The sequence below is a fragment of the Aythya marila genome (assembly GCF_965140915.1).
Source record: "Aythya marila genome assembly, chromosome: 17".
In the NCBI taxonomy this organism is placed as follows: domain Eukaryota; kingdom Metazoa; phylum Chordata; class Aves; order Anseriformes; family Anatidae; genus Aythya; species Aythya marila.
The window spans coordinates 7520384-7532803 of NC_139058.1; the positions used below are offsets into that span (position 1 = coordinate 7520384).

The window sequence follows — 12420 nt, forward strand, 5'->3', positions numbered from 1 at the left end:
ACTCTGGCTCATGTTGAGCTTTTTGTCTCCCAGAACCCTCAAGTCCTTTTCAGCAGGGCTGCTCTCCATGAGTTCTTCTCCCAGTCTGTACTCGTGTCTGGGATTACCCCAACCCAGGTGCAGCACCTTGCACTTGGACTTGCTGACCCTCATTAGGTTCTCATGGGCCCACTTCTCCAGCCTGTCCGGGTCCATTTGGATGGCATCCCTTCCTTCTGGTGTATTCACTGCACCGCTCAGCTTGGTGTCATCTGCACATTTGCTGAGGGTGCACTCAGTTTCAGTCTGTCACTGATAAGATGTTGAAATATCTTTAGCTTTGCTCTAACGATTATATTTTCATTTCTACAAGAGGAAATATTCTATTGCTATTTTTTACTAAGACAAGAAAAACTGAATAAGTACAGCCACTTTGAAATGACATTCAGCTTTGAAGGAGATACTTTTTTTTTTTATTGCTTTGTTGCAATCACATCTGTAAATGTGATCCAGAAATAATGTTAAGTCATCCACAGCTGCATGAGGATTGTATGAGAACCAAGAAAGTAGAGGTCTTTGTAACTAATCATAAATTGTAGCAAGATGTAGGAACACTTACACAGCAAAAAAAGATTACCAAAGCATTGGAGGCTTGTGGTTGTTAACACAAAATAAAAGCAGGTAGCCATAAATCACTTCTGTGAGCTAACTCAGCCAGAAAGACCATGCAAGTGTGCTGGAAATACTTGTTATTAAACATCACCACAAAAAAATAGAGCTTAAAAATATATATATTGCTTAAAATGAGACTAGTTGAAAATATTATCTTTATGTAAAAAAGAGGTACAAAACGTGAGAGCAACTGGAAGCAAAACCAAACAGAATGTGTTACAAAGGAAACATCTCAATTCCATTAAGGAGACAAATGTTTTCTTGTTTTTCGTGTTTCTGCCTCAGTTAAGTCCTTCTGATAAATGGATTGCCAGGCAAAATTGGTAATTATTTTCACTGACCCCCCAAAAGAGGTAGAAATACAGATTTTTTTTTTTTTGATGCCAAGAAAGGTGAGAAGAGGGATAATGTTTTTGAAAGTCTCTCTTCACCTAAGCTCTACAAATGGTGCAGGCTGCCAGACTGCTGTCCTTGTGTTCCTCTTCCCTGCACGAACTGATTAATACATCCCAGTTCCGCTCTGTGGCAAGGCTGAGGATATGCACTGAGGTGCACAGTGATGGAGTAGCCTGTTAGAAGGTCATTGTACTGGTGGATTTGCACAGTTTAAATACCTGACTGTAGGCATGGGGCTGAATTTGTTTCATCTAGAATTAGACATTTACCTGAGCTTTCTGAATTAGAAGCCCAGTCCCCCTAGACTACTTTTGCCATTGGATAGAAATAGACGTATTGAAGGATGATTCTGATCCTATGTTAACTTAAAGTCTGCCTTCAACTTGGGAGGAATATATGCATTGTAGAGGAAATTAAATGAGTTTAGACTAAATAGTTACTTCTCATGAAACAGAGCTACATCTTGAAAAGCAGATGTATTTTTTAGGTTTAGTCTAACATAGTCTAACAAACTACATGGGAAAGGAAGCAGAGGTGATGTGACTGCTTTGCCAGGGCACTCTCATTCACTTTTGGCAAGAAAAATAGGAGATGAAAAATCGTGTTTACTTTGTTAAGTGTGTCTATTTTCTTTAAACTGAAGCACTTCAATTATCACAAATTGCAGGTGTTTTCTATGGCTTCCAGCTATACCAGTAAGATAGCTTGTGGTTATGATATGTAGTATCAGAAAAAAAAAAAAAAAGAAGAAGAAAATGGACCTTATCTCTGTCAACATAAAATTACAAGAACTGCTCACATGGTGACTTATCTAAGCATAGGTGCCCATGTAAAAATGACACGTTGTGGTCATCCTTAGTCAGTGATGCCTAGGAATCGACAGCTTTGAGCTACAAGCCCAAAGGGAAGGAGTTCATGCCATTTTGTGAGCCATTCAAGCCTTTATTTGCAAAATGGATGTGCCAAGCCTCTGTAGATGTACTGCATTTCCTATAGTTTGGAGAAAATTGGCTCCCCTGCCTCTGTTCCAGTAGTGTTAGTTAAATAAAACTAAATGTCAAACTGTTGGCAATTTTGCAGTATTTCAGTGGCTGATTTTTATGTTTTAAATTCGAAACTGTATGTTTCTTTAAAATGGTTCAAGTTTCCTGAAGGCAGATCTCTAAAAGTCAGTCTGCTGAAAGCTCAGGCTCTACTAATGCATTCTTTATGCCCGCAACAGCAATTAGACTGACATACCCTAAGAGCTGTTTCGGCTACTTCTCTTCCTGCTAGTGGCTTTGTAACTAGCTGTCTTTGAAGGATACTTTTTAATACAAAGCCACTTGAGTTTTGTGATTGAAAAGGTAGCTACTATGGGAAGACTTTAAAAGGCAAGAGATGAGTTGGGTTTGGAATTTTGGTTATGAATCTTGACTGTCCTTACCTGTGGATCTATACCAACCCTGTTTTAATATATACAGGCAAAGAAAACTTCAGTGGAGATTCTGATATATTGGCATTCATTAATGTGCGTGGTTTACTAAATGATTCAGTGGAGCGTGTGAGAGTGGAGAGGAGACCGTGGTTACAAACCAAAAAAGTCAGGCAGAACTAACTGAGAAGGTGCAATGTCTATCTGCCAATATTAGTTTCCAGTGTACTTAATACTTCCTAATGTCAGTTGCTTGGAAACCAGTGTTGTGTGCCCTTTTGCTGCTTGGCAGAAATCACTCTAATTGGCATGTTTCTAGCACTGTCACTGCTGGCAGTCTGCAGCATTTTTTTTTTTCCAGAAGCAAAAATTTTCTTTACATGAGTGATGGCTCACATTAATTAGACAGCAGTCATGGCCAAAGACATCCATTTAAGTGTATGGATGTATGAATCATCATCTCTATCATCAATCACTGGAAAGACTGCTATTCCCATCAACATTTCTGTCTTTCCAGGCTGTTCATTTGAGTCTCAATCTCTTTTCTTCTCATGCAAAAGTATGTTTATTATTTGAAAATGTGTAAGTGGAAATAGTTCATTGCGTATTAGATTTTACTACCTAAACATGACAGTCTAATTCCTTGTATTGTGACAAAAAATGACACATTATGACTGAATGTTTGAACAAAGCTACCACTTAAAATGGGTTTTCCACTACTTAGTAGTAAATGTCATTGTTCTGTGTATACCTTTGTGTGGTAAGGTAAAATGCTAGATTGTGAGGAGTAGATTCTACTTTCATGTGAATATCCTGAACTAACCGTATTTCTAAGAGGGTCGGGACCTCATTGGAGTTCCACTTACGAAGTGTGTTTTTATGTGAAACGTGAACTTAAAGTTGTTTTTGTACTTTCAGGGAAAAAAAAAGTAAGCCTAAAAATCTTCAGATGACTTTTTTTTTTTTTTTTTCCTTCTGAAGTTTAAGTAATCATTTCCCCAAAGCTTTGGGAGAAGAATTTGAAGCAAAGCCTCAAAATTGATAAATTTTTCTTCCCTTCATCAGTACAAAACTATCTTATCTGTGCTGCTCTGTAATTACTTCCCCCCCCCCTCCCGACCTTAGTTTATGTACTTTTCCAGAGAAACCAGGGGCTAGAAACCTAAACATACCTGCATCCTGCATGCAACTTTTCCATTACCAAAATCGGCAAGAATAGATTTTACAGCACAGTGCAACTGGAGAAGGACCTGTATATACTTCCAGAAGTGGTAGTTGCATGTTCTTGCGTTCTGGGGCTTCTTAAAAGTGAAATTGCTACCCTTCATTCTTTCTAGGTTCAGAACACATTTACATGTAAAAATAAGGTCTTTTGTATATTATTTTGTACCTCCAGGTAGCCAAACATGTTTGTGTTCTTCCACATTAGAGAACCTCTCCTCACTTCACAGGGGAAGCAGCATTTTCATTTTATTTAATGTCTTTGTAGTTAATTAAATAACACTCCAAATTATCTTTAAATGTATGATAATATATTAATATATTCACCTGGTCACATCTTTTATAATAGTGTTACGTTGTTTTCACTAGAAGGTCTTTATTTCTTCTTGCAGTCTGTGAACATACCACAAATTTATTCATGTTTTATTTTGTTTCATGACTTCATAGTCAGCTTTTCATTTGAAAATATGCATCATCACTTTTGTGCAGAGCTTGTTTTTTTTCTTTTTTTGGTGTATGTTTTTTTTTTAACAAATATGTTTGAGTAGAGAGTATTGTACTCATCTTCAGGAGAATAAAACAGAAATCTACATCTGAAATAATCTGGGTATTCCAGATTGCATCCATACCTTGAACTGTCCAGGACAGATGTTGGTATGGTACCACTTTAGTTCCTTGCCAGAATGGTTAATGGTTCAGTATGGTAAATGATAACGGATGTCTGAGTTTCTGTGGATGTCTGAGTATCTACATTTAATAGATCTTAATGTAATTATAATCTGTTGTGTTTTTTTTTTTTTTTTTTACTGAATTTAAGAAGATAATATGTATTAATATTTACCTATTAGTTTCTTACTGTGTGATTACTCAGCCATTAAGTAGGGTAGTAAGCATTGTGTTCCTGTTTCTCTGTTGCCTTATATATATTGTTGCATCTCTGTAATTTGGCTATAAACACTACCAAACCAGAATTCTTAATTTACATTAGTACCTATATATTAATTGTGAATACTTGCAAGCGTTTTCTGCCCATGTGCTGAGACTTCAGGACGTGACCTAAACGCCATGTGTACAGAGCTCAAGAGCAGGTTCACCACTTGTGGCTTTTGGTAATTTAAGAAGGGAGGTCATGCAAGCACTTTTTAATAACTCTCCAAGTATACCTTAAGTGAAGAGTGCACTAATTCTCATTTTCAATGAGACTGTCTTACTTTGAGATCCCAAATGTGTAAAGCACTCTAAATAAATAACTTAGGGACATACAGGCGTAGATACATATGCATTACCATACTGAACATATGGGCACTAAAGAATTGAGTGGAATAGTCAGCAGCTCCAGTATATACTGAGAATGGAACAGGTTCTCCACTGGTGTGAATTTGTATCAGTGTTGACAGTTTACAACAAATGTGGAGTTTACTCTCCTGTTGTTCTGCGTGCTTTGTAAATGAGAACAGTACTGTGTCATAAGGATTTTCTTTTATCTCTGCACTTCCTGCTGTTTTACAGATACTATTTAAGCTTTACAGCACCTTGTCAGACAGTTAGAGGACATATTAGAATTGCTTCAGCTATTAGGATGCAGCAACTGCTCAAATGAAGACTGATGTGTTATTGCACATACACACCACATAGTATTTTCAGGAACTGGAATGATTAAAACAAAAAAGTGTCCTATTCCAACTGAAACAGCTGTCAGGACAGTAACATTTAATCAGCTGAAACCTGATGAGAATGCAGGTGTTAACACTTGAGCACCTGCAGAGATTGCTATGGGATTCTTAATGACTTCAAGCAATCAGAACTTCCATCTTGTTTTAAGTTCAAAAAGACGGACTGTCCACTGCCACAGTGCTGCCTAGGCTAAGGCCTAGATTTTAAGTTTAATACACATGAAGTGTTTAATACACATGAACTGCTCTCACCACTTCCTTCTGTGGATATTTCTTTGACTTCTTCAGGATCTAGCCGCTCATCAGCCTCATTTGAGGGTTTTGATAGGATCACAGCTTTCGATGGCATGGCTGCAGATAATTCAAAGTTTTCATTAAGAAGACTTGTGCTGTTTTTTAATTCATTGGTTTAGTCTGTAACATTCAGAATGCTGCATACAATTTAGCTGTCTTTAGTTTCCAAGTTACTGCTTCCTGTGCTTTTTCGTATAGATATGGGTTGTATTACTTCTGCAATAGAAATTATTCACTCAGCATGCTTTCAAGTGGCAGTGTGCATAAAATTGCACTTGGTTTTCACTTGAGAAGCCTTAGCTCTTAGTGAATTTGTCACAACTGCTACAAGTTTGGCAGTTCCCAGCTGCCATTCACCTTGCAACACCCTCAGCAGAATCTGGTCTTGTGCCCAAGGAGAGAAGCTTTTACTGGGTTTGCAGGGAGTTGTTGCAGTTGCAAATTGAAATGCTTTTATGAAATGAAAGGAAATGGCATTTAGAAAGCATGTGCTTTCAGTGGCTTTTAGAGTAATGCCACATTGGTTTTATTTATATTTGCAATTGGCTATAAGCCTCTGGAAGAGGCTAAATGCCTACTGTACAGTGTCTGGAGCAGGAGATGTTCTGTCATTAGTTTTATTGATATGAAGGCTGTAACCATTAAGATAAGAAAATTATATAAGCTGTTTTATGAAACAGAGACTAACAATTTCCACGATCAGAGAAATGATGCATATGTAGTAATTGTATGATAGATAAATAGTTATTTTCCTTAAAGCTCACAACTCAATTTTTATTTACCATGATTATAATGTGAGGCCTTAGAGAGAGGAAGAATCAAGCAGGTACATAGAGACTGCTCTTTCTTTGCACCTCGGGGAATGGGATAGGGGAAGACTAGCAGGAAGAATTAATGAGACTCAGGTGTCCCCAGTAACACCACCTGCTGCACTGAATACAGCTGCTTAACAGATGAGCAGCCTCATGGTAATGCAACCTTCTGCCCTTCTTTCTAGCAGGTCTGTTCAGGCTGGGGTTACACCAGCTGATCTGAGTGAGAGCTTGGCATCATGTGTTCAGGAGTATATGTCATTCATTTAGTAAATCACCTCCCACAGAACTTGTTTTTATGCAAGGTAAATGTGCGGTGGTTGTTAACGGTAAATCTTGATTTTCTGGAACAAATAAATCCTTAGTATGATTCCTTTGAATTTAGTGAAGATGAGCAGTGCACTTAAATAAAATATATTTAAACAATGTAAAAAACCTGGAAAATGTCTAGCTTGTCTTTACCCTAATGGCAAGGTTTCTGGTATTATTATTATAGCTTCTTAATGTTAGTCTAGCACCTAAATTATGATTAAGATAAATATGTGATATCCTTTTGTTTTTGCGAGTCATTTCTTGCTCAAAGAAAGGTACCAAGAATCACATATCAGCAGTAGAAGTTCAACTCCCTGATACTTTAATGGCTTTGTATTACAATTAGCTGATCACCTTTATTCCCTAAAAAGTAAATTGAAGAAAACTTAATAAGTATGTAATCATACCAAACTTGTAACAACTTTTCTTTCTGTGTAGTACACTACTGGGCCATTCCTTTGTGCACGTCATTGATGCTTATCTATAATAACTTCCTGTTGAAAAAATGAAGTATTTGATGGTACATTATCACTGCTCAGGAAACTCCTTTAATTTTCATACTGACAAAGATATTAACTTAAAAAATAAGACGTCCTTTTATCTGAAACAGTTGAAAATCTGTGTTGTGACTACAGTTGACTGATACTCAGTTACTTTAATAAATGGATGCCAAATTTTATCTTGATTGTATTTTAATGAATGATTCTCACCTACTTGTCAAATAGACAACACAGATAAATTTATGAAGTTATTGTACAAACAGGGTATCCTGATGCCAGAATTAAAAATGCAGAAATATATGATGTCCTGTTTCAGCAATACACTATAAATCTTCAGTGCCGAAAAGTACTCTTGCCACCTCTATATTTTAAGCTTGGGTTTATTTTAATGTTTTCCTAAAAAGAGTCCATGAACCTTCAGAGTAATTCACGAATATGCCAGAAATAATCCTATGGAGTTATGAGAGGGCTTTATTTAGAGACTGGAGCTAATTTTGTGATACCTGAGACTTCAAGGAAGTCACAGACTCAATGTTCATTCACAAGCATGTGCAACTTTTCTTGTTCCTATTGGTATATGAGAGTGATCATTGATTTTGGCATACATATATTGAAGTCTTCTATATTAGATAAGCGTTAAAAAATTGTAATGAATGCACTTTGCCACTTATACATCTTTCTCCAGTAGTACTGGTTATGGCTGTTAATGTAAAAAGAAACAAACAAATCCTTTCTAGTTTATGTATCTTTACCAGATATCTTTGATTTATCAAATAACTTTATTGTTCCCTATTTGTGGTATTATAATGCACAGGTACAGCAGTGGTTTTGATCTTAAAGGGGGAATACTTATATGAATTACTGTGTGCAATAATATAGAACAAGCACTATGGAGGGGAAAAAAATATTTTAACATACAAGTATCTTGATGGCTGGGAGAAAAGAGAGAGCTCGAGAACTACTGGAAAAGATCAGAAAGCCGGAGTTTGCAGTTACTAAACATTTTCTAGTATTCCGAGAGGTGTCTGTTATACAAAATACTAGGTTCTTATGGAAGAAAAAAGACAATCCAGTCTGACAAAGCTCTGAAGTCCTCATGTTTTTCTAAAGCATGCAGTATTTCTTGTCAGGGACATTTATTGTCTCATTTTATTTTATTTTTTAGCATAGAAATATCTGGCAGATGGGTTGCCATCTTTCTGCAAATGAAAGGTGTTCAGACTTGCATTTATGATTGTTGGACTTAAAGTTTACAAAACCCAGTCCCAAAACCATTAAATTGTGCAACTGGTTTTTCATCAAGGGAAGCAAGGAGGGAGTAAATGGTTCCACTTGAGAATTAGTTAATTTGGTGCCTGAAATGTGTACCCTATATGCTCTTCAGGTGCTTTAATGCATCTCTGGTAATAAAAGGAGGGGTATTACTTCTAAGTAAAAAAACAAGACCCAGCTTTCAAGACTAGATTATTTTTGAAAGAATCAATACCAGCTGATGACACTTAATTCCAAAGTCAGCAATGCCTTAATTTAAAGGGCCCCATCCTATGCTTGAATAGCATGCTCTTGTCTGACTTAGATCATCTGCTCCATTCTAGGTAACGTGTTAATAAGTGGTGGTGTGCCATACACCTTTTCCTCCCCAGCTCACCTTTTCTTTTTTTGTCTCTGTTATCATCCTCCAGGGAGTGCATTATGGTTTCTTCATTTCCTTCTCTTGCAGTAACACCCGTCCTGTCGTCTTCGGCTCGCTCACTGCCTTCTCTGGCAGCTTCCCTTTGACTAACAATTCAGCCTTCTGACAGCAAGTGGAATTTAACAGCTAACAGGTAGCTTCAGGGTACTGCCTGTCAGCTGCTGACAACTGAATTAAGACAGTGAGGGGCCCACTGGTCAATTGGCTGCTGTAAATTAGAATGAGTCAGGTAGTTTTTAAATTAAGTAGTGGACACAGTGGCGTCCTGAGTTCAGTACTTAACCTCCAACATTGAATAGTTAACCTGTGCTGAAAGAGGTAATGGAAAGATCTCCCAGTTCACATTAGGGAATTGTTGTCCTCTCTCATATTGCAGAAAGAAATACTGATGTTGAATGTAGAAGAATGTGAAATCTGTTAAAAGTGCAGTTGGTGGGCTGCATAGAAATTAATTTTCTAATATGTCTTTAGTACACTGGCCAAATTATGATGATTTTTGGCAGGCATCATGTCAGTGCTGTGAAGCAAGGTGGAGCATATTTCCATATACTTCATCAAGAATCACTGGAGAGGAAGAACACACTGAACAAACAGCAGGCTCAGGGCACAATATGGGAAACTGATTTCCAGCCACCCACACGTTTCTCGGATCCAGAAGAGTCAGAGGAAGAAACAAGCACGTAAGTCAACTCAGAGGGCTTTTGGTCATCCAAGGTCAGTGATTTTAAAAAGTAACAATCTCTGGTTTCTGTCATTACTTGGTATTGAGCCAGATTACTACTTGTGTGAACTAAAAGAAAAAATGCTTAAAAATCTGTGTGAATACATCTGAACTTAACAAGCACGGAACAAAAATGTTTGAGGCACTGTTAAAAAGGGGTAAGTTTAGAAGGTGGAAAGTCTTTTGAACTAGGGAAAGGTTTCATAGCCAACTTAGAACTGATTCTCTGAGGAGAAGAGGAGGTCTGGTGAGAATTTGGCATGCTTTTGTCCCCAAAATAGGACCACAGAACTAAGAATAATAAAGAATTGCATGCAGAATAAGTGGCTTGGCTTGCAGAATGTGTTTCTTGGCTAGTTCAGACCTATTACCACCTTCCTCTGGTATTCTCTCCATTAGATAGGTTTCAATCTTTTGCCTCAGTCTGATCTATTCAGTGCACCTCTAATGCTTGTTATGTTGTTCTACTTGTCTTCCATCTCTCAATCCTCACTAGGTGGTGAGATAATTAAATACTTGCTCAGCAGGACAGAATGGTTATTCTAGAGGTTACAGACCTTTGGGAGCCTTATTGCATCAAAAGCTCATTCATGTCTAACAGTTTTCCATGGCTGGCTCTATGTTCCCAGTGCTTCCAACTACAGTTTTATCTGAAGATAAAAAGACTAATGAGAGGCAGAGGCTAATCTGATGATCAAAATGGATTTGGAGTTTGTTCTGAAAATCAATACGGCATTGTAATGCCAGTATGCCTGACTTCTGTAAAAGATTTCCCAGGAAGTCACAGCACAATGTTGCCATCATGAGTTAGGATTGTAGTTAACTATGCTTTCCTCAACAGTTTGCTGTGGCTTATGTCCAACCTAGGTACTGGGTTCCTATCATTCACCTTTCTTTCATGAGCTGACTCTCAACTTGGAGAATTCAGTCTCCAGAATCATCCAAGATGCAGTCAGACCCTAGTCACAAAGTGAGTTGACAATTTATAACCGTTATTAAAAAACAAGAATTTTTTTCCTGTTAGTTTGAAACCCAGTCCAAATAACCAACCAAACACACAAAAAAACACAGATAAGTAGCATAGATAGGCTGAGAGTTTTCAAGCAGAAAAGTATTATATTTACTAGAGTCACGTTTAATACACAGTGTTCTAAATGGTCACTAGCTGAATAGCTAGAAAAGATGAGAAAATAATAGCATGTTACTGAAAAATAAATGGTGTTACAGAAGGAGAAAAGGTATAGGGTATAGAGGTTAAAGTATTTTGGAAGTTTTGCCTCTATCTGCATAATCTAAAACGTTCTTCTTACCTTAACCAAGTCACCTACGACCATGTTTTTAAATGGCTCTGTGAAGCACTGTGATCCCAGGATAATGAAGGCCACATAAACGTTTTAGGTAAACAGGACTATTTAATAAAAATAAATTCTTGAATTAACCTCCCAGAAAGCCTTTTGTAAACTCAGTGCTCATTATTCGTTTTTGTATGTAACCGTTCTGTCACCTAAAACTCAGCTAATCCCCCATTTATTGCACGGGAAAAAAAAAATTGCACGTATGAAAAATATCATTGCCTTTATTATTGTGATGATTCAGATCATTGAAGGCATTTATTTGCTTCTGTTTAGATATAGCAGGGCTGACCTAAAAAGATTCAACATTCCTCTTTCCTTTATGAAGGTATAGCCATACAGATAATTTTATCTTTATGTAGAAATGGCTTCTTCTAGCAGTAAAAACAAAACAAAAAAACCTTCTAGTGCAGTTACTTCCAGGCTTGTGGGTGAATACTGACAAAGCCACTTTAATCTTATACCTGTACTAGGCTCTTTGTCAGTTGTAAAAATAGCTAAAAAAAAAAAAAAAAAAAAAAAAGACCCCAAACTCTACACTAGCAAAATGTTAACATGTTAATTGAGAGTTTAATTTCATTTTTAGAGTAAAGCTTTCTAAAATCTGCCAACATTTCTACTTGGAAGTCATGAGAATGTGATCAAATGTCAAAATCTAGGGGGGGGGTTATGGAGAATTTTCTCAATTCCAGGATGTGTTGAATGGCACAGGAGGACACACTGAAACAAGTGAAAGAAGAATGCATGGTGTTGTCAGGTGTGCCTTTGTTCATTCAGACTGTCCCATGTGATTTACCCATGTGGTGTTAGCTCCAGTTGTGTGACGTTTTACACATATTTGTCTGCAGTGGTAGGCAGTTTAAAAGAAAAAAAAAAGTCTAGATACAAAATACAGATCATTATCTGTTGTGGAAACTTTCTTCACTCCCAGCTTTCACAGTGCTGACTTTAAAGATGAGGAACTTCATGGAATAAGTAAGTCTAAAGCAGTGTTAAACTGCTGGAGGAGCACAAAATGCCTTTTTAACAGATGACGTCTGGCTTCAGTCTTTCTCAAGAGATGAAACTATTGGCATGGGTTTATATGCTCAAATTTCACTGAAGGTGTGACACAGTGACGGGTCTAGGCATTTTCTGTCTCCCCCTTCCTCTTTTCCTCTACAAGAAAAGAGCAAATACTAAGTCTCTGCTGGGACTTCTTTATTGCTGTTACGTAAATTGTAGCATTTAAGTCTGTTATCAACAGTTTTAAATATATCAGTGCTTCAGACTTGGTAAGTTTCTTTTCATAACACATGACAAAGTAGAAGCAAAGTGCCACCCAGTAGGAATAGGGATTCCATCGAGGACTTAAATGCCTATACAATAGTCCCACTGTATG

The 12420-nt window shown here is 37.2% G+C and overlaps 1 protein-coding gene across 1 annotated transcript in view; it reads left to right on the plus strand.

Moving 5' to 3' along the window:
• The window catches only part of CCDC60 (coiled-coil domain containing 60), a 58175-nt gene that overhangs the window by 28434 nt on the left and 17321 nt on the right, over positions 1 to 12420 (plus strand). The window contains exon 4 of the mRNA XM_082774456.1: positions 9470 to 9646. Within this exon, the coding sequence (XP_082630582.1) occupies positions 9470 to 9646 (177 nt within the window). The remainder of the gene's footprint in view (positions 1 to 9469; positions 9647 to 12420) is intronic.